This window comes from Oryzias latipes, chromosome 5 (genome assembly GCF_002234675.1).
Source record: "Oryzias latipes chromosome 5, ASM223467v1".
NCBI classification, from domain to species: domain Eukaryota; kingdom Metazoa; phylum Chordata; class Actinopteri; order Beloniformes; family Adrianichthyidae; genus Oryzias; species Oryzias latipes.
The window spans coordinates 19721856-19736618 of NC_019863.2; the positions used below are offsets into that span (position 1 = coordinate 19721856).

At 41.5% G+C, this 14763-nt stretch overlaps 1 protein-coding gene across 17 annotated transcripts in view; it reads right to left on the bottom strand.

Moving 5' to 3' along the window:
- Nucleotides 1-20: 20 nt before the first annotated feature.
- Nucleotides 21-14763, bottom strand: part of cadps (calcium dependent secretion activator) — a 127405-nt gene continuing 112662 nt past the window's right edge. For all 17 annotated transcript variants that reach the window (XM_023955068.1, XM_023955067.1, XM_023955070.1 and 14 more), the window contains 2 exons: nt 4597-4701; nt 21-3154 (listed from right to left, as the gene is read on the bottom strand). In XM_023955068.1, the coding sequence (XP_023810836.1) occupies nt 2981-3154; nt 4597-4701 (279 nt within the window). In that variant the 3' untranslated portion in view covers nt 21-2980. The remainder of the gene's footprint in view (nt 3155-4596; nt 4702-14763) is intronic.

Here is a 14763-nt window from a genome sequence, read left to right on the forward strand (position 1 = left end):
AAACACACACAGGGCCCCCCCACCATTCACCTTTTATTGGAATATTCTTGGAAAATGCAGGTTTTCCCAGATGACCCAACAGTGGCTTCACACACGGAGCAAAAACACTTGGAGTGAACAGCAGGTATATGCAGCACGTGCACAGCTGCAGCATAGAAAAGAGCTGACAAAAGGAAACTACAGGCTCTTGGGGGTGGGGTGGGGGGTTAAGTCCCATCAAATGTGGATGATCACATCCAAGCAGAAGGTACAGAGCACACAAGCATGTCCGTGACGCACAAACCCAGAAGGACCAGCTGAAATTGGAGCCTCAACTCAAACAAACACAAACATTTAACGGAATAGGACCTGGAGATGCTGTAGAGCGAGCAGGCCGGTTGGAGGGGTATTATAAAACTTCCTCACATATTTCTACATAAACATCCATCCAAGCTTGATAACAACACAAAGACAAGTCTGGATAGTTTCATGCAAACATTTTTTTTTTACTTTGGAGAATTTTCTTTTCTGTACTTCTGTCAGAACCTTTAAAAAATGTGGGTCTTTTAAATTTGCTTCCAGATCACAGAAAACATTTCCTGGGCTACTAAAAATGAAGAAAGCCAGTTTTAGCGTAGCTTCACATTTTAAGTGGAGGTCCCTCTGGAGAACAGAGGGTTTTTACACACCTTAAAGCTTAAAAGTACTATGCAGGATTATTAAAGATTTAAACTCTTACCTATACATTTATAAGGATTTCCTTTTCTCTTTACCTCTCGGATCTATGGGTTTGGAGGTGCTAGGAATGGGTGATAAGAACAAGAAACTCTGTTTCTTATTTTTTAAGAGGAGACTGAAATATTATTTTAAACAAACTGACAGACTCAGTTAATTCCAAATCAGTTTGGTGTAAGCAGCCATCCAAAGCTACGTTCACATGTGCATTTGACACGGGCAAAGCCCATGATGTTCACACTGGAGACAGCAGGAGAGGCTCCTTCTTTTTCTTTTTTGACTGTTTACCAGCGCACGTCTGCCACCTACGGTTGGAAGAAGTTGCAAATCTTGCTCCAGGCGATATATGAAAGGCTTGGTGTCATTCCATCTGGGCACTAATCATTCTTTTCTCATCCGTGATCGATTTTTTAACTGTTGGCATGTCGATGAATTAAAGGGATGGCATCCATACATCACTACCAAATGCAAGTCCTTGACCGGTCAAAGTTCAACCTGGTTTAACTGGCAACACAGGTTCAATGCTACACATTTTGTACGTAAAGCCTGAAAAATCTCGTAGAAACTTGCATACGCGAGAGTATTGAACGCGGAATCCCAAAATGCACATTTACATAGACTTTTCATTAGAAGTCGCTGGTTGAACGCCCGTTGGTGAGGGCGGTGTGTACGTAGCCTTAGACTGCAGTGTACCTTCCCGGTCAGCGCGCTTGTCACATGACTGAAAAATGTAAAATTTTAAAATGAAGCAAAACGTCAGACTTGGCAACCTTTGTCCTCTATCTGTGTTCATCTGACTAAAGTTTGAAAACTGTGTTTTTTATGGTTTGGTTTGCATCACATTCTTATTTGTTTTTGTTGTCATTCTTCTGCTTTCAGGTACATTTTTGTTTACTGGTCTTAAATTATACTGAAGGGATAAAACAGTTGGAACAAACAATGGTTTTCCCTGAGGATATTTTACAGAAACATAACAGTTAACTGAGAATAAAGGAACTGCTCTTCATTTGTGCTGCAGACGTGTCAGGAGTCCTCCTCCAATGAGGCTGCAAAACTCTCTAATCTTTGGAGGAGGATGGATACTTGTTTTAATGCTTCTATGTCTGAATCATTGTGGAAAGACATGTATGAATGAAGAATGTAAGGGAAAGTATAACACTCCGTTTTCTTTCTCCAAATCCTGCAAAAGGTGAGCTTAAGATCTCTGTGGTCTCACATGTAGACCTCCAAAAACATTTCCAGGCATCTTTAGTAAACCAGAGGGTAAACAACCATTTACCTGCTCTGTTGACACAATCAGGATAACTGATTTATTAAAAAGAGAAGAAAAAATAACAATTCTCAAAAATTCACAACTGTTTTTGTTTTCTGTAGATTAATCCGAAACAGATTCTGTTTCTACGCTATAGTTTTTAACCGATGTAATTTTGTACGTGATGAATGCATTTCCCAACAATTTCACCCTTAACTTCAGTGCAACTTTCCTTCACTGTTTAATGTGCAACATTAAAGCATCACATCAATCACAGAATCCAACAACAAACTTAGAATGTATGGAGCTTACAGATGAGGAGAAACAGATTTGCTCCATAAATCAACATATTGAAATATAGAATGACTAACTTTAACTTCATTTTCAGACGTTCAGCCAGAAAAAAAGCATTTTTTTTCTCCTGATTATTCTAAACCTTCTTGTGGGTTTATTCTAACTTTTCAGTTCATGCTCCGTGGGGGGGAGTAAATATAAGATTTAGAAACCAGGATGTTCCTTGTGAGTGACTCTCTGTGGTGGTGGTGGTGTGGTTCAGAGACCAAGAGGGGTTGACAAAGAAAACATGCTTTTTGTTTGCAGCAGTGTGTTGGGACATGGTCAGTCGGGTACAGGAGCTGCCGGCGCGCTCAGCTCTGCTTCCATCCACTTCATCATCCCCATTGCTACCAGTAGAGTCTGCTGTTTGTGTCCGGGGAAGAACTCTGTAGCTTCAGACATGCTACACACTAGAATGCAGCGTTTCCATGGCCTCCCCCCACAGAGCGGGGAGAGTAGACATAGAAGCTTGGTCATCGTCATTGACAGACTGAGGTTTACAGACACAAGAAATTCACTGTCTCTACTACCTCTGACACAAACGTGAAGGTACAACAGAGTCCAAACGCAGGAAGAAACCAGTTACAACAATCTGAGCTCAGGAAAAGGCTGCGCGATTCTCAGGCAGTACTTAACCTAACCCCCACCACCTGAAAAACAATCATCAAGCCATTGGATCTAGTTAACATTATCGTCTTCATCGCTGTCCCTCATGGAAATGCCCTGCATCCCTCCTTCCCTCACTGATGCGGTGGCCTCCTCCAGGGTGAGGCGGTTTCTCACCGTCTCGTACATCTTACTGTTCAGCGTGGAGTCCAGCACACCCTGCAGGCGGAAGTCCCGGTACTTTTTCTGCCATAAACAGAGGAAAAGTAAATCATGAGTAAAGGAAAGGGGTTTTATCACCTGTGATGATGAAATGTTGGGAGACAGGCTGTTCTGTCTTATCACTGATCACAAAGACCAGGCTTAAATTTCACAGTCCAATTCGTACATACACTTTCTTACAGCAATAACAGCAGAGCTGTCATTAATCAGACCACGGGCAGAGATGGGGGGGTTCAGTGTCTTGTTTAAGGTCACTTCGACTTATAGATCCTATTTCAGCAAGAAACTCATTTAAGTGTTTCCTGTCTGATGTTTTCAGTGTAAAAATTTGGTCTGCAGTACATGGACGCTCGTGTAGATTTCTGAACGTCCAACACAGAGTCTGGGTCAGGGTGAGGTTTGGACTTTCACTGGAGACTGGACAATTGCAGATCTTGCATTTTTCTGCTGCAGTGCTTAGATAATGGTTATGTTCTGACCTCTGATATATACAAACAGAAGCAATTATCTCTGGCATCACACACTTAATTCTGCACATTGAAAAATTAAGCTTCAAGTGGTACAAAGGTTTTAAGGGGAGTTTACTCAACCCACCTTAATTTAAAAAAATGGGTTGGGAGGGACAAAGTAAAGTAAGTTTTGTTAAGTCTATCCACCTGCTAATAAAAAAAACTACAATAATGTACACATGTGAACTTTCTATAAAATCAGAATGGTCGATTAAAAGAATTATAGTTGCCATTAAAACAAAACAAATGACTAAACATCAAAAATGTTTTTGCAACCATTCTGGTCATATGTTCATTTTTTTTTTATTAAAACCACTTTTTAATTAAAAAAAAATGCTTCCTTTTGCAACCTTCCTTCTGTGTTATTTGAACAAACGGCAACTTTATAATGTTCTCCAAGTGGGGGGTTGGTTTTGTGCCAGTTTAAACTTTATCAGAATACAAACCCAGATTACAGTAATCGATTAGAGAGAAGTTCTTGCTTCAGCTAGCTGCAGCATCTGCGCCGTGGGGTGGCTGAAATGCGGATATAATGGGGTAGACATCTACCGTAGTTTGTTTCATGCTTTGCCTGCCTGCTGATTGGTTACAAGCATGAACTGCAGTTTTCTACTGAAGTCATATTTGCTGAAGTATGCTGTAGAGGGTCCACATCACAAAAGACCCCAGAAAAGTTTGTGTTAGAAGGAAGATGAAGACAAGCTAGTCAGCAAAACTGTTGTTCCATTAAAATGTCTTTTTCTCAGACAATTAGAGACAATTATGGCATAAAGTTAAGTTCTTTTTTACCTTCTTTTATGTTCTGTATACCATGAAAGAATAACATATAAAATGACAAAACAAACTATGGATCCTGTTTAAAAACAAAGCAATGAAACCAAATTCTTTTATTATTCCTTATATAGAAACACATGAACAGCTTAAATAAGTCTGAGATTTGAGAATGAAAGTTCTCACTTTAACGATCCTGATGAGTATCTTGAGCTGATAAACGTGCAGCTGCAGGTCCATCCGGTCGGTGAGCCACGTTCCTATCAGGTTCATGGTGCTGGTGTACCATTGCTGCAACAAGAACACAAGAACAGAACCGTGAGAACACACAGGAGCATCAGTACCAGGGACAGAGATGAAAAAAAGAAGGAACCAGCAACAAGAAAATTTGTTGAACTTTTTTTGCTCGAAGTGTCACAAACCAAACAAAAACCAGAATCTCTTTATCCAAAGAAGACCTAAGGACGACCAACAAGCTCTGAGGAAGCAGGACGGAGGGCTCATTCAAATGAATGGGAAGGTGTCTCCAAACTTTTGGTCTGTACTGTATATATATCTGCCTTTTTGAATCCATAAAAATAAATACTTTTGTATAAATATATCAGTCTGTATGTATGAACGCATGTACAGTTTGTGTGAAAAGATCAGGATTTGAAAATGTAATACATGTTTGTACACAAATGCATATATTCGCAGTCCCATGAAATCATATGCATTTTCACACGATTTTTGCCTACCAGTCCAAACAACAAAATGCAAGTGGTCCAGTCACTTCCATGTCCACAGATGAATGAAATCATTGCTGCAGACCGCCTTTACAAACAATGGTGAAAGATCGAGATCTTCTCAATCACACATGGTCAATTTCAGCACGGTTCTAGAACAGGATGCTTCTGTGCAGCAAGGTAAATTGTAAAATTTCCATTGGAATAGATTGCCGTAATTTCTGGATTATAAACCGCTACTTTTGTCACACGCTTTCAACCCTGCGTCTTATCCATGCTAATTGATGCATTCTTCCTATTTTTTTATGCATTTTTTCTAACGACCGCTAGGAGCGCTCAAGCAGAAAGGGTAAGAGTGATACAGGGGGAATACGGTATTTGTGTCGAGGAAGAGGCACGTTTAATGTAAATTCCTGCTTTGTGAATGAAAAGCACGAAAAGACCCTCATCATGGATAATGCAAGAAGAAATGCATATGACGCAGCTTTCAAGTTAAAAGCAATCGTTAAAAGCAGTGTGAAAAAATCCACCATCACCAACGGGTTTGGAAAAGCCGGTCTGCTGCATGACGGAGGGGACAGCGCAAGTTCAGGAGAGAATTTACCTCAGAATGAGAGTGACACTGACAGCGACAACGAAGGAGAGACTGAGAGAGTGTGTGGCGAAGACTATTTGACGCTATTCCAATCCGACACTGAAGAGGAAGACTTCCATGGTTTCAGTGCACAGGAGGCGCCTGTAAGTTACTGCTGCTCTCAGTGACTTTTACCGGTATGTTTTTTTTAACCAGCCCTCTTAGCGCTGTTACTGCCATATTGCTGCCGTCTTACTGCCGCATCACAGGCACTGTTTGGAATAGAGCTGTGACGGTGTGGGATTTTTGATCACTGCGGTGATGAAGCAGGAGTTGCGGTGTCGCGGTTTACCCCTCCCCCCTCCCACACAAAATCCCCTGGCGACCATGTTGCAACTGAATACCGGTAAAAGTAATAATTACAACGTAATATTCATTAATAACAAATAACATTCACAAATAAACTACTAACTATCTAACTAATGAATTAACTATATAGGATGAGTATGTGTGTGTGTCAGCGCGCTGCGTGTGTGAGGAAGGAGCGCGAGCAGTGTAAGAGTGAGTAGCCGCCGTTACATGGGCAGAATATCTTGATCGGATCAATGGTCGGATTAGAATTCAACCGTGTACATGGGATCAGAAAAACTATTTCCGATTAGAACAAACGTTCACATGGTCACACTCTCGGTCGGAATAAATCATTTGGGCGTGGGCAGTAGTGTTGAAAATACCGGAAGGGGAAAGTGAGCTGCCATATACAGTTATGCGGCAGCTCTGTAATATAAGAGATGATATTCTAAACGTGCTTTTATTAATGTTATGAATATTATGAAGCACCTGTTCGCTTGTTTTAGTTTTAATCCGTTTGGTCAGGGTTTTTTTTTGTGGAAGAACGAAGCTGGAAGAAGCCAGGGTTAGGAGAAGGCTAACATGCGCTAACAACATTAGCATTGTTTGATGAACACAAATTCTTGAGATATTCTTTATTGATCCCACTTTGGGGAAATTCAATTGTTACAGCAGTTCAAAAAGCAGAGAAGAATGACAGCAATGTGTAAAATCCATGCAGAAAATGCTGCAATCTGCATCTTGGCTGCACGTAAATATGTGGGAATAACATCAGCTTTTATTTTGTCTGGACATGACTGGAAACACTAATCCACGTGATTGTTTGAACAGTTTCTAAGAGCGGCAGGACGGAAGCCTAACAAAGCACCCGTAACAAACACGTAACAAAGCACCATCCCCCTGTCCACAAACACAAAGCTATAACTCCAGCTGCTCTGCTCACAGACACAGTTCACTCGCATGGAGCAGCCGGTCGGGCCTGTATGCGCTCCAAAGCTTTCTCACCATCTGTGCGTGACGTAAACCAGAGCAGTAGTTGTTTACATGCTGTTTACATGCAACATGATCGGATCAACAATCGGCATAACCCACCTATCGGAAAGAAATTTTGATCCGAACGAGTCTGATCGGGGCAGAGTATTCCGAACGGCATGTTTACATGGCACATTTTCCTTCCGATTAGGCATTCTTTCCGATTACTTTTGTCCATGTAAACGCAGCTAGTGAGAGCGCTCCCTCTTGCACTGCACGTGCTCTCCCCTCTTTCTTACACACGCGGGGCACCCCCAGTTTCAGCACATACACATCCTCATTCTACAACACGTTTCAATGTGGGCACATGCGGCTAATAAACAGGTGCGGCTTATGCAATTACAAAATGTTTTAACCTTTAAAAATGTAATGGGTGTGGCTTATAATCAGGTGTACTATAAAAAATTCCAACTTGGCCATTAAGTCGTAGGTCATGAAAACTGACTGATGTCAGTGGATGTCAGTGGATGGCGGTACAGGGAGCCAGAGGTACTGGCTCCCTGTACCTCAAAGAATAGTCTTCAAAGCAGCTCTGCTTGTGTACAAGTCTCTCCATGGCCGTGCACCAAAGTACATCTCTAGCATGTTAGTGCCATATGAACCATCTCGTACTCTGAGGACCTCAGGGGCCGGCCTCCTGTTGATTCCCAGAGTCAGAACTAAACAAGGGGAATCAGCGTTTCAATATTCTGCAGCTAAAATCTGGAACAGCCTCCCTGAAGTCGCAAGACAGGCCTCTTCTGTGTTCATATTCAAATCTAGACTTAAAACATTTCTGTTTAGCCGTGTATATGACTGAAAGGTCCTATCTGCACTTTTCTTTCCTTCCTTTATTTTTAAATCAATTTTCAAATTTTTTCTTTTCTTTTAAAGTAAATTTTACGTTGATTATTTCTATGATGTATTGTGATTTAAATGCATTTTTCTGTTTTGTGAAGCACCTTGAATTACTTTGTGTATGAATTGTGCTATACAAATAAACTTGCCTTGCCTTGCCTTGCCTAGAGATATTTGTATACGCACACATATATACAGTACAGACCAAAAGTTTGGACACACTTTCTCATTCAAATGAATGGGAAGGTGTGTCCAAACCTTTGGTCTGTACTGTAATAAAGACATACACAAGTTTGTGTCCTCCATTGATACCATTATTAGATTGGTTTAACCTTTAATTTTCAAATGCTGCAATTGATCTGGCTCATGTGGGTTTTCTGCAGAAGGATGGGAGAAATAAGGAAATATATACAGTTGGGTTGTTCTGAGCTCCTCGCGTTTCAGCTAACCTGAACTCTGTCAGGATCACTCACACTGACTTTCCAGTCTGCAGCCGTTCCGCTCCAAAGGAGCCGAAAGGCTGCAAACGTTCTGCTCTATGCGCAGGCTGCTGCCAGTCTAATTATTCAATCATGAAGTATGCAGACTGATATTAATATAAAGTGACTCTCAGCAGCCAGGGTCAAATCAGGGGTCAGGCCACAAAGAGGGAAGGAAGTAAAATGAAGAGGAAGGAGGAAGCTGCAAAAGCAGTCATTACATGTCGGAAAGGAGGGCGATTCCTAATTCTGTTTTAACAACACTTCATAAAAATGCCTAGTTATGATAGGACTGGGGTATAACCTCCAAATCGCGTCTCTTTGTTATCTTTTTAACATCTGATAACCACATGTTCTTAAAAGAAATGCAAACCTTTTATCTGTTGTGCCAAAAAGCTGCTTTATTTACTTATATGTATTTATTTTTTATTTTCCTTACAATCAGGACACTAAGTTGCTTCAGGGGGGACACCAGGAAAACACAAAAAGTCCTTGGAAAAAAAAGTTCAGCTCGCAGTCTTGTGGGTTTCAGATGACCCCACTCCCAACGTCAACGAGCACATGGGTTACTCAACATGGGTTACTCAAAAGTTGGGTCAGATCTAATCATTAAAGGTGGAGCAATGCTTTCTTGTGGCGATCATAAAGTTAGGAGTCTCCATGTCAGACGGTGTGGTCCGATTGTTGGATGTCTCCTCTTTAATCTCGACATGCTGCCCCTGGATCATATCATGCACACTGATGTTTCCGACTTCTATGTAGATGAAATTTACCTTTACTTGGAGCAGATAAACTCATGGAGGCTGTCAAGCTTTCTCAGTTAAACAATGGCAGACAGAAGTCATTGTTTTTTTGGTAAACAAAAAGGAAAGAGGGATTGAAAATCAAAAGCCAACGTTGACATCTTAGTGGACTATCTCAATCAAGCAGAGACTAAAAATTCACATATCCAAATTTGTAGAAGGTGATAACATGCCTTCATCTCCTGCAGAATGAATTACTACCGGTATAACTATCTTCTCTCTTTTCCAAAAAAAGACTCGAAAACTGCAGCTCACTTTAGAACACTTCCAGAATTTGGACTAAAACCAGACCTGACAACATCAATCTTGTTCTAAAGTTGGTAAACTGGTTACCAGTTATTGTAGGACCCTAGTAACCGTCGTCCTGGCCCTCTACAAACCCAGCAGAGGGTTGAGATATGCAGGAAACATTCAGCTGGTAGAACGTAGAGTCTGAACCAAACAGAGAATCTGCGTTTAGTTTCTCTGCTGCTACCAGTTGATCCAACTGCAAGCAGAAAGCTGCATTGCTTTTACCCACCAGTGGAGTGGAGTGTTTTAACATAGTTTGATTTTCTTTTTTTATTGCCTTTAAACAGTCTGACAAAAAAGAAATCCCATTTATTTTGTACCTAAACTGCAGACCGCAGTGTGTGATATCTGCATTCATTTTTGTCAGTGTTAGTTCAGAAATCACATTTATCTTTCTCTGAATGTCTCACAGGTTTTTACTATTTTTCCACCTAAACACATTTTCTGGGATGTGGGAAAAGAATTATAGTTTGTAAAAGTTTTCTACTTTTCCACCTCAGGTTACTGCAGTTCCTGACTAGCCAGATCCAGGTAGACTAAATCAACCAGACCAGACTTACTACTGTCAGTCAGACTTGGTTGACCGGAAGGATTCCTGACGAGATCACAGAAACGAGCTGCTCCGTTTACAGAGCCGGACAAGAGACTCTCGTGAGAAAGTTAAGGGGGGGTTGTGTGTTCTCGTCAACAACAGCTGATTCACTGCCACAAAAATCATAAAACCCTTGTTTTCTGTCTCTTTTTACAACGGCCTGATTTTTCACCTCCTAAGTCGATCAAAAGACGGCCAGAACAAAGCAATCACGCAATGTGAGCTAGCAACTAAAACTAGCAACATAGTTTTATCCTAAAACCTGAAAAAAATTAATGCAAGTGTGAAAATCAAGGTAAAGATGGAGCCACCTTGAAAAACACAATATGGCCACTTTATATCCATCGAACTGTTTGTCTAGCTTACAAGTGATCTGTGCTTCATCACTCCTTTGTGTCACTTGTTGTTGATCACATCCTCCAGGCTGCCTTAGACCTGCTGCTGGAGCTGTGAGCAGTAGGGGGGAGGGCAGGTTTCCCTGCAGGTGGAGCTCGGTTGGTGCAGCAGGGACGTCAGAAATGGCGGTGGTGAGGCAGAGCAGTCCGGGGTGAATCACAGAGGCGACCTGCTGCCAGCAGCCTCCTCTCTGTCGCTGTGTGCCTGTGAAGGCTTCAGCGTGGCAGCAGGCCTGTGATCTCGCCCCGAACACAACCCCCTGCCGAGAGGCCAGGCCTGGAGTGACTGAGCCTCTGACTGGCTGCTCGCCCTCCTTCCATCATCCACTTGTCTTCGCTTCTCCTTTCTCTGTACGCTTTGCACCAAGCAGATCCCATCTGCAACCATTTTTGCAGCAACCATTTGGTGCTGTATTTTCTTTTATGTTGCAAAACAGAAATAAGTTCATTTCAATCCGGCGCCATGGAGACCTGATCACTTTTCAGCACGTTGCTCATCTGAGCTGAAAATAAGGAGAATGGAAGAGTACAATCAGAATCAGAGTGGAAAGCTGCTGCTCAAACTGCAGCAGCAGAAGACTACAGGTGCTGGATAAAGATCCTAATGACTCACAGCAAACTGCTTTAGTGGGCGAAGAAAAGGACAGTTCAGTCCACAAAAATTCCAGTTCATCTGAATTCTAAACATTTTGACCCAGTCCATAATGCTGCTGCTGATTCTAATTGAAATAGAATAATGACAAAAAGTTGGTGGCTCTTTAGCGACGACTTCTGAAAGGCGACCAAGATGATTATCTGCTCCACATATTCATGGCGGGGGCCTCTGGCCCTGCTGCCCTCAGTGGAACATAATTCCAAGGTTGAAGAGAGTCATCCAGGAGGAAACGCAAAAGCTCGCAGGCAGATGGGGGCGTGTGCGTGACCCCGCATGTACACTCAGGAGCACAGCTGCTGTAGCTGGCTCCGCTCTGTGGACCAAAATCCGTTCCTCTCTAAGAACTGTGGACTTTCTCAAAGCATGCTGGGAGCAGGTCACACTTCTCCTCACTGAAGCCATCCGCTCACTTGGAAGCATGACCGTTTAAAAACGCGACAAACGCAGCCAGGATTCAATGTTCACGTCAAAAAAAAAAAAAAGTCTGCAATAAATAGTGCATATTGCTGCGTGTTAATAAAAATATAATAAATTGATTCAATTTTGATTGAGAACATAATTTATTTTTCAGCTCAACACAATTTAATTAAACTAAGATTGTCAAATCTCTATTTAAACCAGTTTTTTTTGTTAGAAAAAACTGTATTCACATATAGTGACTTAAGCTGAATCAAGGTACTTTTCATTAGGAAAAAAGTTTTTACATGAAAATATAATGAAAAAAATGTAACAGTGCTTTAAAAGGAAAAGGTGTCTAGATTAAACAATGGATTTTATATTTCTAAGATTGAGTTGGCTTTACTTATTGATTTTTTTCTTTTCATCGAGCAAAACATCAACTCAACTAACTTTAGTTAGAACAATTTTTAAGCTTTATTAGTACATTTAAAACTAAAGTAGCTATTTTTAGAACAGTTAAGCAAGAGTCAAGTTAAAATGATCTTTAAAGGTTTGCTTGTTGTGTCAAATGTGTCTAATTTTGTCAGAATTGTATCACATTTTTGAAATTGTTGGAGCTATTTCTACATTGAAGTCATCTGTGTGAAAAACATATGCAAAATGTTTCGTTGTTCTGCTTACATTCTAAAAAAAAAGCAAGCAAAAAAGAAGAAGCAAAAAAGCAAAGTCTGGATAAAGCAGCTAGTTTTGAATTGATATTTAAATGTGATTCAATAGTAATGAGGCCAGACAGATGGACAAATCAGCTGATCTGAATAAGTTTGCCTTTGGCTAACTGTCTGAAAAATCATCCTGCTTTTTAAAGGCCCACTCCGATAAAAATAGTTCTTTTGGTATTTTTGAAATGTTTATGTGGCATTTTCTGAAGATGAAAGACATATATTAGGAAAACTAAGCTTAAAATTGTGTTTCTAGGTATTTCTTTATTCAAATCGTGATCAGGAACAGACGCAAAAAGTGCCATTTGTAAAAGCTTGTAACTCCCTGCTCTGTTTCCTATTATTGCATCCACTTGCAGACAAACAGATCCATGTGTGTCTTTGTTTTCCTCAATTGAGCTGGAATCTGACTCCAAACTGTACGGCCAGATATCTCCAATATTGCTCACCATTTTTGTTGCACCGCTAATGCTAGGTATGGGCTGTGAGGGGCTGTAAGCTACTGGGAAAGCGTGTAAACATAGAGACAATGGGAATGGGGGTGGGCTTACTCCTTGCCAACAGTCCTGCCTACAACTCGGATGGTAATTTCTAATGAACTACTACTGCTCTGCAGAATCGACAGGTTTTTTGATTTTGAGAAAATAGAAAAGAAGGACTGTTAGTCCTGAGCCACATCACTTTACATTACTCACAAAATGAATGACCAAGTTAACAGGAACCCATTTTTCTTAGAAAGAGGGAGCATTTGTTTCCCTTTTTAAATCCAAAATTACCAAAAGAACGTAAAATATATCCTGCCACAAGATGGTCTTTTTTGAGGCTTTCATAAAAACAGATATACTATAACGGTCTTTTCTAATGATATTTTTGGGAGGATCAATCCCAATAGAAAGGAGTCATAGCAATTTTTCTGTTTTTCACAGCAGATTCTTAACTTTTAGCACAAAGCCTCACAGCTTCTCCATTTCATGAATTCAAACAGATATGTCTCCAATTGTCATTTCTTTTGCTGCGACTTTTCCCCTCCAAATGGTATCTTGACACCACTTCTGGACCAAAATTTCACTCACCCCCCCAATGTGGAACCACAGAGTCTGTCTGCTTTTTAGCAGGAACATGAAAACTTCTGACCAGCTTCAAACTGGGAGACAGGTGAACCCTCCCCCGTATAGAGGAGGGGAAGACGCTGTCCACATGTTGGTGAAACCGAATTCGACTTCAACTCTCACTGAGCTCGCCAAATGAACAAGCTCTATCCCCCCACCCGCCCTCAACCCCCCCACGTCAAACAAAAGAAAATCATCAGAACAGACGAACTCAGCTCTGCTTTATGGGCTGCATGAAGACCAGCGGGGGGTTCGCACTTGCCGACAGCCAAAACAAGCGCAACATGGCTCTGAATGCTTAATGCCATAACCCGACGGGTTCAAATCTGTGACACTAACGAGCTCCATCTAAAGTGGAGGGGGGGCGACCGGGTTATCTGTGAGAGCATTTGGGTGCTTCGTCACTTCACAACATACTGATGAACCCCTACCTTTACATACACACACACACCTACACACACTCACACACACACGAACAAAAACACACACAAATAACTCTGCCAGTCCGTCCCCCTTTGAGTGGGAGCCGGGAGATCGAGCAACCTCCTGCCCCCATCTGACACCAGCCACTGCCACTCTCACAAACCTCGCCTGTGTTCACACCCAGTTCTTCACACGGCTCTTGGGGGGTAAAAAATGCAAAAATAACACACCTCTCCATCCTTCCCCTCCACCTTACCTCATTCAAGGGGCTGGTGCCTAACCCCACAGACTTGTTCCTTTCTAATCTGTGAGAAAACATGAGTGCAGGGTTCAGGGTGTCAGCAGGCCGCTGAGAGACTGCTCTGCTGCTTCACTGCTCTGTCACTGAACAGTTGCTCCATCAGCAGGAGCTGCTGGACCAAGTAGTGCTTTGCACCAAGTTCAAAACAGATGCTGGCTAGCATCTGTCCACGTTCAAAACCCAAATCTGAACTAAAGATAGCAGCAGTGCTCAAGTGGAATCACAATTAGGAGATGCAGAAATGTTGCACTAAAATTTGCAAGAGGACATCATAGGTTACAGACCCAATACAATGCAAATTGTATTTTTTGGCATTTTTAACATGTTCTTGTGGCGTTTTTCTGACAATGGAGGCTATATATAAAGATAATTAAACTTAAAACTGCATTTCTGAGTATTTCTTTATTCATATAATTGTAAATCAGGAGCAGACGGAAAAAAAAAGGCAGTTTAAAATACTACGTATTTTTGGAATTCGTTATGCGGGCCACAACCTCCCTGACCTGCATCCACTTGCAGACAAATAGATCCATCTTTATCTTAGTTTTCCTTGTCTGAATAGCTTCAATAGTGCTTTGTTGCATGAGTAATGTTAGATTGGGTGTGTGAGGGGCTGTAAGCTAGAGGACGAGGATGTAAACCGAGAGTTCCGAGTAGCGTGGATGGGA